Below are 17117 nucleotides of genomic sequence, written 5' to 3' on the forward strand. Positions count from 1 at the left end.
ATATTGACCAGGATTATAAGCTCTGGTAAATAAAACCAATAATAAACAAAAATCAAAGAAAAAGTTGATTTCAAATTAATAGAAAATCTAGAAAAATGGTTGTTTTTCCTATCATAGATATTGTGATATTGCTATCTTCGTGCTAGTGTCTACTGTCAAAATAAAAGCTGTCAATTGTGTAAATTGAATATAAGCGTCACTTTCAAATTATTAATTTAACGGTTTTTATTTGAACGTTGCCTTATTGCTTATATTAAAACATTACATTACTGACAGTAGCGTGTTTTTAAAAGAAACTAGTGTCCAGTTATTTTGTGTTGAAGAGAATTATGGATCTCTCAGACATTTTTAGAAAAGGACTTCAGAACTTACACAAGGATGTTTTCGACAAGAACTACAAGAAAAAAAGTTTGCTTTCACGCAAGGAATCTCTTATGAACGCTAGAAGACAAACTAGAGACACTCTCATGTTTAATAAGAGAAATATAGATATTAATATGTCGCCATATATTACCCCTGAACCAGAAAAGAAAAAAAATCCTGAACCTGCCAAACCTAAACCTATAGTTGAAGAACCAAATAAGAGATATGAAATGTTAAAACAATGGAAAGAGAAAAGAAATAAACAGAAGGAAGAGGAGAAAAAACGGGCTAAGCCAATTTTTAAAGTATTCCATGTAAATCAAAACATAGGATTACCCAATTTAGACAAGGTAAATAAGGAGATTAAGGGTAAACCAATAAAAACATTTAGCACACCTACTGTACTCTCATTTGCACCCGCGAATCATACATTTAAAGCTCCAAACAACATGCGAGCAGTGCAATTTGCCAAGCCAGTTGAAAGGAATAGAAAGCCAAGTAATTCATTTTCACAAAGTCAGAAACCCACAAATGTTACGAAGTCACAGATAAAATCAGAGACTAGAATTAATATTGCCAAAAATTATCAAAGAACTGAAACTAGAGCTAACGGAAATATCTCTATAAATAAATCAATTGAATCAAGGTAAGCTACTTCCATTTATAGAGTAAAACTTCATACAACAACAATATTTTTGGCTGTAACTCTGCATTTACAACATTTTTTTATATAAAATCATACAGTGTTTTACCGATCTTAATACAATTTATAGTTTAAATGGATTTGCAGGCTTATAAATCAAATTCTTTTGTATGTTTAGAAATACTCTGAAGAGACCAGTAACTAAGCAAAAGGAAAACATAAAGAAGCCAATATATCAGAATGCTAAAACAAATATTTCTAGCCCTCAAGTGATAGGAAACAAAGGGCAGTTGTCAAAACCATCACAAGTCAGTAAGAATGTTGGATGGGACCTACATGAGACATTTGAAATGTCAGATGATAATTGTGATCAAAAAGTAAGTAGCATTTTTCCTGTATAGTTAAAATTAGCTCTATTTTTTAACAGATTATTAAGTTATATTTTTTTGAATAGTAACTTAATTAAAAAAAAAATAAATATATTTAATATTGTAAATACATATATACAGTTTCAGTGAATACTATTAAGATATATTTGATACACTACTTCATTATATTTACAGTACATTCTTATTGCTTTGCTTTATTCACCAACCTTGTTTCAGTGCTGTTAGCAACTACGCTATTAATATCATCAGTTTTCATAGTAATTCAAGCCTGTTTATATATCAGTCATTCTTTTTATCAAATTATATGAGATGTTAATTTGCATTTTAGTTCTACCATTTATTTGCATTCCAGGGTTTTCATTAAAAGTATGTTTTGTTATTCACTATGTAGTTTAATAAATTAATTTTTTTTTATATAATAAAAGAGTTTTTTTTGGAAATTGAAACATCAAATATAAGATATTTTTAGTTATAATTGTCATTTATGCTCATAGGATCTATTAGTTCATATAAAAGTGACACAAGAAAAGTTAATATAATTCTGACAATCCTCGGTCTGCTATGATCACCATGATCAAGGCTTTTTTGATCATGGTGATCAAAAAGATAGATAAAATAAAGTGTGATAAAATAGATAAAATTTGTATAATGTATCATAGATCAGAACTACACATTTTTTGAGTAATTCATCTTTTTTCAAAAATTTTTATTTCAAAGTTAATACTTTGAAAACTTCTTTGCACACAAAGAATAGGTAACATTCTTTCCGGAATTTACATCAACATCGAATTACTAAATACAGGGTGTTCAAAAATGATACTTCATTTCTTTAAATTTCAAACCATAGTCAATAATTTTAAATAAAGATCAGATATTTATTGTTTTATTCTAGCAAGCCGTATATGAATATGTCATAATTGTCATTATTTGTAGTTATTTGCACTTTTGCAAAGTGATAGACATGGCTCGTTTAGAATTAAACAATGAAGAGTGTGTAAATTTACTTTTAATATATGGAGAATGTGACAGAGTTATTACTAGAACATGTGCTAAAAGCTAAAAGATATCCAGACACTGTGAAGAGTAAATTGCTAAAAGAATGTCATCTACTCTGTATGTGTATCTCAAGTTTGTTTATCAAGTTTGTCTCCATCAAAATTTTTGAAAAAAGATGAATAATTAAAATAATATGAAGTTTTGACATACCTTTTACAAATTTTATCTAGAATCTTATGCAGAATCTAAAAATACAATAATATAGAGGATGTTCTATTTAAAATAACAGAGTTGCTGCTTACTTCCGGTATAACCGGAAATGGCATGTCTGTCAAACTATTTTCTTGTAAGTTCTTCATAGGTTGTAATCTCCATAAAGCAATTTTCCTAAATATGCAAGAGAGTCCGATATATAGAAAGTGTAAACTCGTCATGAAACACCCTATATACCTAGTTAATATAACAACCCCCATATTACGTTTTCCTCGATTTAAAAAATACCCTAGAACTGTCAGTAAGAGCTAATGCAAAAAATACCTTTTCATTACAAATGATTTGTAAAAAACCTTTTAACGAATTCTCAATCATTCCAAAATACAAATAAAAGTATTCCATCCATCCATCCAATGGCGCTACAGCCCAAATCGGGCCTTGGCCTCCTTCAACAGGCTTCTCCAACCATCTCTATTTACCGCTGTTCTTTTCCATGAACGCGTTCCCAGGCAGTTCCTGGCATCCTCATCGACTTCATCTTCCCATCTCTTTTTAGGTCTTCCAACAGGTCTTTTTCCCTGCATTCTTGCATTTAATAATTTTCTGGGGATTCTATTCTCATGCATGCGGACCACGTGCCCTGCCCATCGTAATCTCTGCAGTTTAGTATGTTGTGCTAGAGTTGGTTCGCTATATTGCTCGTATATTTCTCTATTGTACCTAATTCGCCAGTTGTTGTTTTCACTTATTGGGCCCAGGATCCTACGTAATATTTTTCTTTCAAACACATCTAATGCATTGGCAGATTTCTGTGTCACCACCCATGTTTCGCAACCATAACTTACTATGGGCCTGATTATTGTTTTATAGACCCGGAGTTTTGTTTTCCGGTGTACGTCTCGCGATTTGAATATGTGGCCCATCGCGAAATAGGCTTTATTTGCCAGCACAAGCCTTCTATTTATTTCCGGTTCTTCTTCATTGCTTGCGACCAGATCCATTCCTAGGTATGTGAATCTATTTACATGTTTTATATCGTCAATAAAGTGTTGTCAAATAAAAGTATTATTTAACACCATTTAATGAATTTATATTTAAATGGGAATAAGCCACAATTAAAGGTTAAAATACGTTTATTGACGTTTCAATTTCCACTTTAATTGTGGCTTATTCCCATTTAAATATAAATTAATTTAAAATGCCACAAGAAAATAGCTTCAGAACAATATTAAGAAGCCATTTAATGAATTTTGTCAACCTTCAACCTTTATCTAACATATCCTATTAATGATTCATCCTCAATTTCATAATAATTCATGTCTCGACAGGTTTTGACATGTTCAATTATTTGAAAGACAATCATTATTGTTTGATGTTAAGTAATGTAAAATAAAAATAAAAAATGGCTTATAAACGGAAAAGGTGTTCCTTAACCTATGCAGAGAAGTGAAAAATCATTAATTCTGTAAATAGATTTCATTTTAATTCTTTTGTGACAAAACTATATAAACAATTTAGAAATAAAAACACAGTGTTTTCATTATTTATTAGAGAAAATCGTTAGTTATATAAACAGGGTTTACAGATTAATACCTATGTAAAGTTTTACCTTATTAAAATGAATCGTAGACGCACCTTACCTCTGTATAACTAACCGAATATTTTCACTGTAGCACTGTATTTCTATACTGTTATGGAATTTTTTTGATACTAAAATTTAATATGTTATATTTCAGGAAAGGTCAGGGAGAAAGTATAAAAAGACTCCTATAAAACCAAGGAATCAAGTTAATAAATCAATTGGACAAACAAGACTTGATGAAATATCTCCTGTTGAAAAGAAGGTCAGTGGGTTAAAAATATCAGGGGGAAAACATGTAACGCCCAAAGGGAGTATGTCTACAAACAACAAATTAGCCAATAAAACACCCAATAAAACACCTAATAAAACACCCAATAAAACTACAAAAACAGAGGTTTTTAAAACACCAGTAGGAAAAGGTAAAACACCAAAAATGAGTAGATCTGTAAAAGGTACGCCATCATTAATAGTAAAAAGTAAAATATCTGCATCTAGACAAAGCAATAAATCAAAAAAAGACACTAGTGTAATACTTATTGACGATAGTGTTGAAGGGGATGATCCTGAAAATGAACTAGAAAAAGTAGTTATATATGATGATGAAGAAATCACATTAAAAACTCCAATTAAAAAGAGTCGCATGTCCAGGGTTTCTAGTGTTAGAAAATCAACAAAACCAACAAGTAATATTGACAGTATGCTATTTAATGATATATATGATACTCTTGATGCTGACTTGAAAACCACTGACATGAGGGATGGAATACCTAAAAGTAAAAAGAAATCAGGTACTAATAACAAAAAGTCAGATATAAATTCGGAAAAACAAACTCCTCAAAATAAATCTCTAAGAGATAATAATAAAAGCAACATCCAACTGGAAATAGGATCAAATGATAAAACACCAAACAATAAAAAAAGAGAAAGTACATACATTAGCCCCTTTGTAACAATATCCAGAGGAAAAGAGGCTGCTAGGAGGGAATTTGAAATCAGAAAATCCACAGGTATGTAATCTTATAAAGTTTTGTTCTACATTAATTGCATAATAAAATATGCTTTACAACCTGTGCTAGCTAGAAAGATGATTTGTTGTGTGTGAACATTGGCTTACAGTATGAATAAGTGGGTTTTTGTGAAATAAAAATAATAAATATGGAAATGATATTTTTCTTATATAAATAATAGTTATATTTGTTATATGTCGTCTTCTGATTCCCAGTTTCCTGTGCTGTCCAGTCTAGTATCTGCTTTGGTAATTGATCTTCTCCCATTTTCTGAATGTGATCCTACAACTTCAGTTGTTTGTATTTTATGCAGCCAATCATTGTGTTTCCACATTCCTAAATCTGCAGATATCCTCATTGGTAACTCTTGATGTGATCTTTCAGCTCACCTCCTCCGTGACTAGAAGTGTTTTTTTTTGGTTTGTAGGGCCAAATTTCATAACCATATGTGACAATACTTTGTATAATGGTCTGGTATTTCTTTCTTTTATTTTCTTTGGAGATATTTTTGTCCCACAGAACCCCATTCATAATTTTTATGGTTTGGTTATATTGTACATGTTCCTAATCACTAAGTATCATATCTTCTCTTCTTCCTCCTACACAAATATATTCAGTTTTGTTCATATTTATTTCCAAGTATCATTGTATTCTTTGACTAATTTGAGTGTCGTATATTCTAGATCCTAATCACCGACTAATGTTCTTGGGTTAGGTTAGGTTAGGTTAGGTTAGGTTAGGTTTAATTTTTGGTTATTTAGTCCAGGATATGATGATAAAAATACACTCCGCTTCATAGAAAACGGGCCACCCTAAATATTTAAAATATTTTCGAAATTATTATTTATTGCTACAAAATTAAGCATTTATTTTTTTGTATATTGTAAAATAAATCAATTTTGAAAAAAGTTTGCTTACGACTTGATAAATTTTCCAGGAAGGGATTGTTTTGAGAAATGTATAAAATTGTAAAGGGTTCTAACGCATTTCAGTTAATAATGATGGAGAAAATTAGTTGAAATTGTAACATTACTGGGAAGTGAATAAGTCAAAGACAAGTTGCAAGACAATTGAATGTTAGTCGTTCGACTGTACAAAGGACCAAGCAACGATTTCTTGTGACAGGATATTACCAACGACGACCTGGTACGGGTCCAAAAAAAAAAAACAACCGCTAGTGAAGTTCGCGTCGTCATTCTTGCTGCGTTACGGAATCTGATACAAAGAATACTCGCAAGACCATTTACAGCAAGCTCAAGGACCAGCAATTAGCCTTTTTACTGCTCAGCGAAGATTAAGGAAACCAGGTTTGACAACTTGTAGTCCAGCAACAGGGCTCTTACTTTCCCCAGCTCACAAAAACGAAGACTGAATTTTAACATGATAGTATTATTTACGGATGAGTGCAGAATGTTCATTTATGGTAAATATACGGACGCAGTAAGGTTTACAGACGGGCTGGAGAACGCTGGTTGCACTTGGGCACCACGGGTTGCTTTTGGTGGCGGTTCAGTAATGTTTTGGGCAGGGATTTATTTTGGTGCGCATATGAATTTCGTGGTGATCGACAGAGGTGATTTAACAGCAGTAAGGTACATAACGGAAATCTTACATCATGTGATGCCCTATGCTGAATTTATTGGCAACGAATTCCTGCACACGCCGGATAATGGGAGACCACACACGGCAAGGATAGTAACGGAGTACCTTGGAAAGGTTGGTATTCCAATAATAGATTGGCCTGCTCAAAGCCCAGATTTAAATCCTATTGAACATATATGGAGCCTGCTAAAAAGTCGTGTTGCGCGTCGTATACCTGCTCCAACAACATCTGGAGAGCTTCAGATGGCACTCATTGAGGAATGGACCACTTTTCCGCAAAGAGATCTCGAAAACGTTATTAATCTCTTGCCAAATCGAATGAGGAGTGTCGAGGTTGCTGAAAACAGATACCAGCTTTCTTTGAATATACAGTTCATTGTTGTTAAAGACTAAGTTGATTTTTTCAATAAATTTCCTATTTATCTTAAATGTCTTATTTTTGATTGTTTTTTTTTATGATAATGATGACATTTTATGCTAAACGAGTTACTGATTCAATATATAGAAAAACTTGAAGTGGCCTGTTTTCTATGACGCGGAGTCTAGTAGAAAACCTTTGAACTTTTTTTATAGTATTTTTCGTATAAAAATGCGTGCACGTCACAATTTATGTAAAGTGACGTCACTTATATTTAAAATTTCCGGAACGTCAACCTTAGAGTTCAAATTTTCCTAACACAGCTAATAATACGAAACCCATACGGAACGGCTCGATCTTTCATAGGCGTCAACATGGTATAATAATCAGAAAAATGTAATGATGAAATGACAATCAATATTTATTTATCTGCACCATATAATAAATAGTTATGTTAAATTATAACAACTAAAATATATTTTTTAAATATATACTACCCAAAATTTGATGGGTTTAGTTTACACTTCCACTATTTAGAATAATTCTTCTTTTTTTAAAGAAAGAAGTCTGCAATAGTAGGATACTTGAGCTATTAATACTGAGAAGTAGGAATTGTTGTGTTGTAGCTTTCCGACAATGAATCTGTCAAAATATGCCCGAGCTAAGCGAATGGAGTATAACTTTTTAAGTCTAATATTCCACAAAATAATATATTAAACAATTTTACGCAACTGATACAGGAATACTTCAAATTATTTGACAGTTCAGCGTGTGGCAAAATTGTTTTAGAGTAAGATTTTTTGTTTATGTTTTGATTTCTTACACAACTTGATCATAATATATTATATATTAATAAATTGTATTTATAAATACATATTAAATTTAGATTAATAGCTTTAAAAACTAATTATTGTTGTGCATTGTGATTGTGCTATGCCAAAACAACTAAATAGTATGTAGAAAGCTGATAAGCTTTCATTTAAGATAGATTATTTTGAACAAGAAATAATGGCGGGACGTTTTTACTATTAACGCTCTAAAAGAGGTTAGTTTAAAATTTAGAATATATAATTTTGTATTAAAATGTTTTCTTATGTATTTTAGTGTGTTGCAGTAATCTTAAAACTAAGTGTATTTACTGTTAATATAAAAATTATTAATACACAATTCATATACAAATAGGTGCACGTCATTCAAGATTTACGACGTCAGAACCTCACAGCGTTGCCAAAACATCAAAATAGTTTGTGAGGAATTTTTAAAATGTCAACTATTTGTCAAACTATTATATTAACAGTAAATACTTTAGTTTTAAGACTACTGCAACACACTAAAATACATAAGAAAACATTTTAATACTTTAAATTAATATTTTAAATTTTAAACTTACCTCTTTTAGAGCATTAATAGTAAAAACGTCCCGCCATTATTTCTTGTTCAAAATAATCTATCTTATATGAAAGCTTATCAGCTTTCTACAGACTATTTATTTATTTTGGCACAGTACAATCACAATACACAACAATAATTAGTTTTTAAAGCTATTAATCTAAATTTAATATGTATTTATAAATACAATTTATTAATATATATTATAAAAATCATAAATGTGTTGCTTATGTGAGTCCATTTTACAAAAGAGGTAAAAGAAATAAATTATACTTACAATCAGTTTAATTTTACTATCCAAAACGACCGGTTTCGCTTTCTAAAATTTGCAAAGCATCATCAGGTCAGTGGTACAAAGTAAATTAAATGCTGAAATTATAAAAAGTCCATATTAGGGTGCTGTCTTATAAAGATATAGATCAAAAAAGTTACAGTAATTATGCCAATATTACATGTCTGTGTTTATTAATATGCATAAAATTGCTTTAGCAGACAAAGTAACAACCCACAAATTGGTAAAAAGATAATCTGTTGAATTGTAATAAATTAGAAATAAACAAAATACTACTTACATTCCGGTACAAGAGTTTTTATATAATGATTGGTGATACATAGTTCAAAGTATCCCGTATTGCTGATAGTGGGTGATATTCGGTCAATGTTGTAACTGTCTAACAATTAAGGAGGAAGTTTCTTGAGGGGAGGGATGTTAACAGATGATATAGGAGTAAGGTATATGTTATTGTTTGTTGAATGAAAGAGTGATGTTTTATATTATTTAAATTAATAAAGTTTTTTATATTGATTAAAGAGATATCTTTTTGAAATGTGTGTTAAATTATTGAAATTTTTATACAGCAATTATACCATTATCAGTAATACGGGATAGTTTGAACTATATATCACCAATCATATAAAAACTTGTACCGGAATGTAAGTAGTATTTTGTTTATTTCTAATTTATTACAATTCAACAGATTATCTTTTTACCAATTTGTGGGTTGTTATTTGTCTGCTAAAGCAATTTCATGCATATTAATAAACACAGACATGTAATATTGGCATAATTACTATAACTTTTTTGATCTATATCTTTATAAGACAGCACCCTAATATGGGCTTTTTATAATTTCAGCATTTAATTTACTTTGTACCACTGACCTGATGATGCTTTGCAAATTTTAGAAAGCGAAACCGGTCGTTTTGGGTAGTAAAATTAAGCTGATTGTGAGTAAGTCTAATTTATTTCTTTTACATCTTTTGTAATATATATTATATTATGATCCAATTGTGTAAGAAATCAAAACATAAACAAAATTCTTACTCTAACAAAGCGGTAACACTTTATACACTTTTGCCACACGCTAAACTGTCAATAAATTTGAAGTATTACTGTATCAGTTGCGTACAATTGTCTAATCTATTTAATTAAAATTATTATTTTGTGGAATATTAGACTTAAAGAGTTATTTCATAAAATTTATGTGATTAATAATAACAAACGTTTTTGGTTATTTAATCAATATAATTCTAAAATTTCCAATGTAATGATGATTACATTTTTCTGATTATTACACCATGTTGACGCCTATGAAAGATCGAGCAGTTCCGTATGGGTTTCGTATTATTAGCTGTGTTAGGAAAATTTGAACTCTAATTTTGACGTTTTAAATATAAGTGACGTCACTTTATATAAATTGTGACGTGCAAGCATTTTTATATGAAAAATGCTATATATTTGGATTTTTGTGATGCTAGGAAATCCCTAGACTCCTATGGAAAATGTCCGTTGCTGTCTGTTTCGACTGATCCTCGCCTGCACTAATAATAAAGATGCTTTAAATAAAATATATGATAAATATTCCTTTAATATCGATTAAATTTTGCTGAATATTTTAAAACAGTGCTTAATTTTTTGCAGGTGGCACCTTTATTTCACCAGAAGGTAAGGATTTTTCCAACACTACAAGTCCCCAAGCTGGTGCTGACTATTTTGAAAGATTGTTAAATAATCAGATTACCAGAATTAAAGCAAAGTGTGCTGTATGGGAAATGTATCAAGCAAACAATAACACATCGGAGGAAACTGACGATATGATCAACGTTGTCGTCGGTCAATCTAATTTGCTAATCACTAAAAAGTTTGAACAGTTTAGAGGTTTGATCTCTGAGTGTAAATCCTCAGAATTCAAAGAAAAACCGATAACATGTGAAGACTTACACGGATTTTGGGATATGATGTATAAACAAGTTATTGATTTAGATAGTAGATATGAAAATTTGGAAAGATTAAAGAATAATAACTGGGAGGAAATCCTACCGGAAAAAAAAGTTGTACCAAAACGCGGAAGAGGTCGTCCTAAAAAAACGACAACTTCGTCTTCGTCATCAATAAGAGAAATGATTAAAGCAGCTAGAAATAAACTGAAAAATGATGAAGCAGCAACTTTGGTTCTAAAAACACCAGATCCTGTAAAAAAATTAACACCTGTTAACAATAGTACAAAAGACAGCCTCAGAGTCTCACTCCTTAAAAGTTCAGCCGTAAAGCGGCTTAGCTCTCCCGGATTGACGATGATGAAAGTTACTCAAGCTATAAAAGCGGGCGATGGAATAACTCCTAGTAAAAGTATTCTTAAGACAAGCATGTCAAATTCTACCAAAAGGCGGCATACAAAGTCTGTACTTTTCGTTGATGATCCAAAAGAGGAAAAGGTGTCGAGAAATTTGAGTTTTAGTTTAGAAGACAAAGAAAACAACCCCGAAGAAGATATAAATATTAACAATATCAGTAAAAATAATGATAATACTACTCCAGTTAGAAGATCATCACGAAGACTGAGTAAAGTAAAGTGTAAAGCGTCCTTATGTTCGTGAATATTTATTATCTTCATACAGTGGTCGTCTAAAGTTCGCCCCCACAACTATTTTCTGAATTATGAAACAAAATTAATAAACATGGGTTACTGAACTATGACATTTACATTTATGTTTATGTTTTAGTGACATACCTATTCAAAATGGCTGATGGACGCCATTTTGTAAAATTATTTTAAATTAGATCATCTGACAAGTAATCATTATTTGGCATAGTTCAGGAAAGCCTTCCAGGAATACGTTTCTAGCCATATTTGTGTCATTCTGTCGAGTCGTTAACAAAAGGCGGGCGTTAAATGTTCAGCGGCGATTGTGTAATAATTTAATAGTCATACGGAGAGACATGTATGTTTATTTGACTAATATTCCGTTGATTTTTACATGTAAATCGTCAGCCTGGGGCCGTCTTGCCGAAACGGGTCTTATAAGAATTCACACAGTCGGATGGATGGCTCGGATCAATAATTTGAAAAGTGTCTTGATGCGCATGGATCACTTAACGCTCGGATCGGTCGAATTCTTTTAAAAACCATTCATAAAATTTAGTCTGTATTATCTCACAGATATTTTCTTTTTTTTTTTCACCGAAACAAATGACATCAAATTATTACCTGCGATAATTAATTATTGAAATACTGATTAAATTAAATATTAAAAAAATCTATAATGTTTATAAACGACACTGACCGGCCGCCACTGGTAGGAACTTACTGAGAGCTGTCGAATAAAGTATTACTTGCAATATAATTCTATTGAAAATAGCCATTTTCAATAATTACGACACTAAAACTTCATATAAACAATGGGTGTCTTAGTTCAGCAACCAAACATGTTTGATGATTTAGAAAATAGAGGGAGGGTGGTACTCTAGACTAGTACTGTATATCTAGTATGTTACATATTTTTATTTTTTACTGAAACATGCTTTGTATAATTATCGTTTTATTTATAAAAAATATATTAGTTATGAAATGTATTTTTAGGTTTATTTCTGATTTATTGACATTAGCACTGTTTTTGTTGTTTTAGGTATGTTTCGCAATTTTTAGCTTAAGTTTCGTGCACTTTTTTGCATGTTTTTATAGTATTGTTTCTACAGAGTTGTAAGTCCAAGATATGGGGTTAAGACAGAATGGCTACATCTTGAATGTAGCACAAATGAATATTCTATATATCCCACAGTTTATAGATTGATAGTTAAATTAAAATTTGACTGAAATAATATTTATATTAAACGTGTGTATGAAAGAGGAGGGTATAATTGGCACCCAGCAGCCGAAATATTTGTACAATAATTGTACTCTCTTACATCACTGTCGAACTCCTCTCATAATAAGAAGTTCTTAGGACGTCTGAACTTTAATTCTAATGTCAGCTGTCTGATCCCAGTACAGACCGGCTATTATCTGAATGTCCCCTCCACCCAGATCATTTTCATTCAAAATAACAATTAACTTCTCTTATTTAATGGAGCCAAATGCTTTCTCGTAGTCGATAAATCAGGCATAAACATTCAGATTTATATATCTGTATGAGAACCTGGATGTCAAGTAACTTTTCTGTTGTACCGAAACCATTCTTGAAGCCAAATTGGGATTTGCCAAAGTTTGTTTTACTGTTTGTATATATTCTATTGGCTAAATTTTGAACACGTAATAAGAACAGCTGAAGAGAGAAAAGTTTGCAATTGTAGTAGCCAACCTCCATTGAGGAGAAGACACGTTAAGAAGATATATATTCTGGAGTTAATGATTTTCAGAAAAAAACTTTAGTACATGGATCATTAAGCTAATTATTCTGTATTTTTTGCAATACTTGCTCGTAACTCTCGTTGAATCTGTACCTATATCGCAAACGCCAATCAGGGTGAAATTTGATCGTGCAGATTTGATGGACCCATATTAGTGACATTGATTAAGTACATCGTGGTAATGAAACAATAGCCGCGTGTCAATGGCATTTAGTACAACTAGAATACTAAAAGTAGTAGCTAAAATTTTGCAGATACGCCACTGAGTGAAGGTCGATCTTTCGATTGTTCAGCTGGGGGGAGGAGTTCGGTAACTCGAGGCGAAAATATGTCACAAATGAATTTGCTGCATGTTAATAATGGACAATACTCAGTATTTTTAATTAAATCCGATTAAATGTTAGCAGAAGTTAAAAAAAGACGTATATACAATTAAAAATGATTTTATTTGTTAAAAATTTCTTTACAACCGTTTTTTAATTTTTTAGGTTTTTTAATTGGTTGTTATAAATGTACCTGATTACAGGTTCATGTTTAGGTGTTTCAATGTACGTACAAAATATGTGACGATAAGTTCACTCCTAGTTATCGACATTGCATTTAAACTAAAAGTTAATATAATACAAAGTAGTTAGTATGATTTTCTCGTTTTATTATTTTATGTTTAATGTATACGTAAAACTGTTTATAGAACTAAGCAATAAAATATTAAGGAATCAAAACATTTTTTATTTTCTTAGAGCTGGTTCTGCTTACTTTTTAAGCTATATTTTTAGTCATCAACCGACTTTTAGTTTCTTTAAAAGGTACCTATAGCACAACTGAAAGGTCTACCTACTAAGGTCTTTTGCATTTTCTATGTTGATTCCTTCTATCAGTTTCTTTCTTTGAATTTCAGGCTTTCACATCAAAATATATTTAAATATTCTCATCTCTCTAAATTTTCACGTTATTTAATTTCAATGTTGTATATAATTGTATGTTAGACACATCAACTTGAGAAGAGGAAGAAAAAACTGCAACCTGTAATTTGCTATAGTAGAGTACCTAAATTTTAGACACTAATCTCTGAAAAATGGTATTTGAGTTTTAACGACAACACTGTTGCCAGGTTGTGATTATAGATAATTTATCAACTTCTATATTAATAATTCCCATACAGTCAAATAGTCAGAGTGTTGAAATATCAACATACTTTGTTTCTAATTTAATTGCCGCTCGTAATGAGTCAAAATTTCGTTGACAAAGACGCCGCTATCGGACAATATAGACTTGTTTAAAACAATGAACAAGTGATAAATAAACGCTGTTGTGCAAAAATCACATAGTAATAGCGGCTTCCCACGATCGGCGATTCTACAGATCATCGCGCACAGCCGATGAACACGGACGGTAACGTACCGCAGACAGAGCTCTTCCTACCGTCCGTGACTATCTGTGTAGGTCTCTACTTTTGTTTTTTGCCTTCTGTATGTCGACATTAAATTGTCTCTCTTCTTTTTTAAGTCTTTAATCAAAATAGTACTATTCTTCAATTGGTTTTTTATTCAGTTCTATGCATCATATATATCGTTCCGGTTCTTATGCTCTGGCGCCGTAGAACTCCATAAACTTGTTTAATTTTAATACAAATTTAAAAAATCAAAAATAACTTTGTTTGTCCAGTCCATTTTTTAGCAAAAAAGCGCAAAACAACTTTGAAAACGCTACAGACAACTACTCGTGTCAGCGAATGAACAAGTTCTGACTTGCACTTGTCTGTTAAAACAAGGACGCGCTCGGATTGCGTCGCACGGGCATGTACCGCACCTTTGATGTACCGACTCTCGATGGATACGACGCACCAGCACAGACGTGCCTGTGCTACCACGGACGAGACATTTCCCACTATACGTCGGTGCGAGCTGGTCCGCGTCCGTCCGCAATATCGCCGATCGTGGAAAGCCGCTTTAAGATGTCGGGATATTTAGATTTCGCGATAATTATAGAGACAGACCCTCTTTGTAAACGGTTGCCTATTAATTGAAAGAAATATACATTACTATTCATTCATTTTCCGACCACCGTTCAGACAAGACAGTCAAAATCACGTTTAAACATATTTCGTATTTTTAAAGTGTCTCTATTTTCTCGGACGAAGCAATGAGTAGAAGAAACCTACAGGAAGGGGACTGGCTAAACAGGAAAAATTGGAGAAAATGGTTGAGTGAAGGAATACAGTGAAAATTGTGGAAATCCTTGTATATATATATATTTTCTCGTGCATTTAAGTAATATAAATTGTAACAGTATAGTAGTGAATAGCTTATTAATTGTTTTCCCAATCGAAGAAAAAATATTTCAACCCATCTTATGTGTGTGAGATTAGAACAAGGATCCGATATATCACTCAGTCTGTGTGTTCACATGGCACTCAGTAGCCATTTTAGTATTAGTATAATTTTAAGTATAATCAGATACATCTATCAGCATGCTACAGCCTGTGTAAGACTTAATGAAGATACTGGGAATACCTTTCGTATTGAAAGAGGCGTTCGGCAAGGAGACAACATGTTTCCTAAATTATTTACAAATTTGCTAGAATACGCTTGTAAAGCAATAGATTGGAACGAAAAGGGTATCAATGTAGATGGAAAATATTTAAATAACCTTAAATTTGCAGATGATATCGTTCTTATTACAGACAGCTTTGATCAGGCACAGATAATGCTCCAAGAACTCCATAGTGCCACAAAAAGAGTTAGTCTTAAAATAAATTTTTTAAAAACACAATTTATGACAAATTTAGTTCACAGCAAAAACATCTCAGTAGAAGACAAAGATATTGAACCAGTTGACTCCTATAAATACTTGGGCCATGAGATCGGAATAAGTCGAGACAACCAAACAATCGAGCTGAAAAGAAGAATAAACCTCGCTTCGGCTGCATTTGGAAAGATGAAGGATATTTTTAGGTCTAAGATTCCAATGTGTCTGAAAAGAAAAGTATTTAATCAGTGTATTTTGCCAGTGATGACCTACTGCGAAGAAACCGTAACACTCACAAGAACAACAGTGAGTAAACTACAAGTTGCGGAAGGGGCAATGGAGAGAATAGTGTTAGGGATTTCTCTACGTGATAGAATACCCAATGCTACTATACGCAAAAGATCAGGAGTAGCAGACGGTGGACAAAAAGAATTTTGGAATGGAGACCCCGAATACAAGCTAACAGAAATAGAGGTCGACCCCCAACGAGATGGACAGATGACATAAAAAGAGTGACTACAAATTGGATTCAGATGGCGCAAAATCGGACTAAGTGGAAAAGCATGCGAGAGGCCTATGTTCAGCAGTGGACTTTAGAGGCTAGTTGATGATGATAATTTTAAAAATTCATATGTAATAAAAAAAGTATTTTATCAAATTTATTATGTTTTTGTATGTATTTGAACCAGTGGCGGCTTGTGGCTTTAGAGACAGAATTGGCATGGTTTTTTTGTGTCCTCAGATAGGTATACCGTCTAATAAAAAGGTTTCAATCATCATAGGAGATTTTTTGTTTTTTTTTTGTTTAGAACCTAAACATGTTTATAAATTAACTCTAGCCACCTTGTTTGGAAGTAGCAAAATTGATTATAACGTCATAGTAAAATTTATTAAATTTTTGGAGAGATTTTAAAAGTTTTTTTTTTCTATTGACATTTGAAACAAGCTTGACATTCTCTCTTGTTTCATGGTGTTTCGACAATACGTTTTGATTCTTTTGAGACAAGAGAAATTCCGTTCATTTGAGGCGGAAGTTGGTGGTAATAAGAGAATTAATGACAATAATTTATGAATTTCGATAACAGTTTGTTGTAATGAATTGCATTGTATCTAAAATTATACATATCTTAACTTATACCACCTTCAGAAAATATTTCGATCAGCATATAAAACTTTAAATTCATTTTCTAATTTTATTTT

The 17117-nt window shown here is 31.8% G+C and overlaps 1 protein-coding gene across 1 annotated transcript; it reads left to right on the forward strand.

Moving 5' to 3' along the window:
- Window positions 1–151: 151 nt before the first annotated feature.
- On the forward strand, window positions 152–13891 carry mars (guanylate kinase-associated family member mars). The gene is made up of 4 exons (XM_072520644.1): window positions 152–1009; window positions 1185–1383; window positions 4341–5193; window positions 10464–13891. Exons 1-4 carry the CDS (start codon window positions 330–332, stop codon window positions 11417–11419), a joined length of 2688 nt encoding a protein of 895 aa, XP_072376745.1. The 5' UTR covers window positions 152–329; the 3' UTR covers window positions 11420–13891.
- Window positions 13892–17117: the final 3226 nt, after the last annotated feature.

This window comes from Diabrotica undecimpunctata, chromosome 1 (assembly GCF_040954645.1).
Source record: "Diabrotica undecimpunctata isolate CICGRU chromosome 1, icDiaUnde3, whole genome shotgun sequence".
Lineage (NCBI taxonomy): Eukaryota > Metazoa > Arthropoda > Insecta > Coleoptera > Chrysomelidae > Diabrotica > Diabrotica undecimpunctata.

Bases quoted from the DNA above. Each gene is read 5' to 3' on its own strand.
- mars (XM_072520644.1), top strand. From the start codon at position 330: ATGGATCTCTCAGACATTTTTAGAAAAGGACTTCAGAACTTACACAAG. The intron at 1,384-4,340 runs GTAAGTAGCATT...GTTATATTTCAG, and splicing joins ATGATAATTGTGATCAAAAA to GAAAGGTCAGGGAGAAAGTA. The intron at 5,194-10,463 runs GTATGTAATCTT...AATTTTTTGCAG, and splicing joins TGAAATCAGAAAATCCACAG to GTGGCACCTTTATTTCACCA.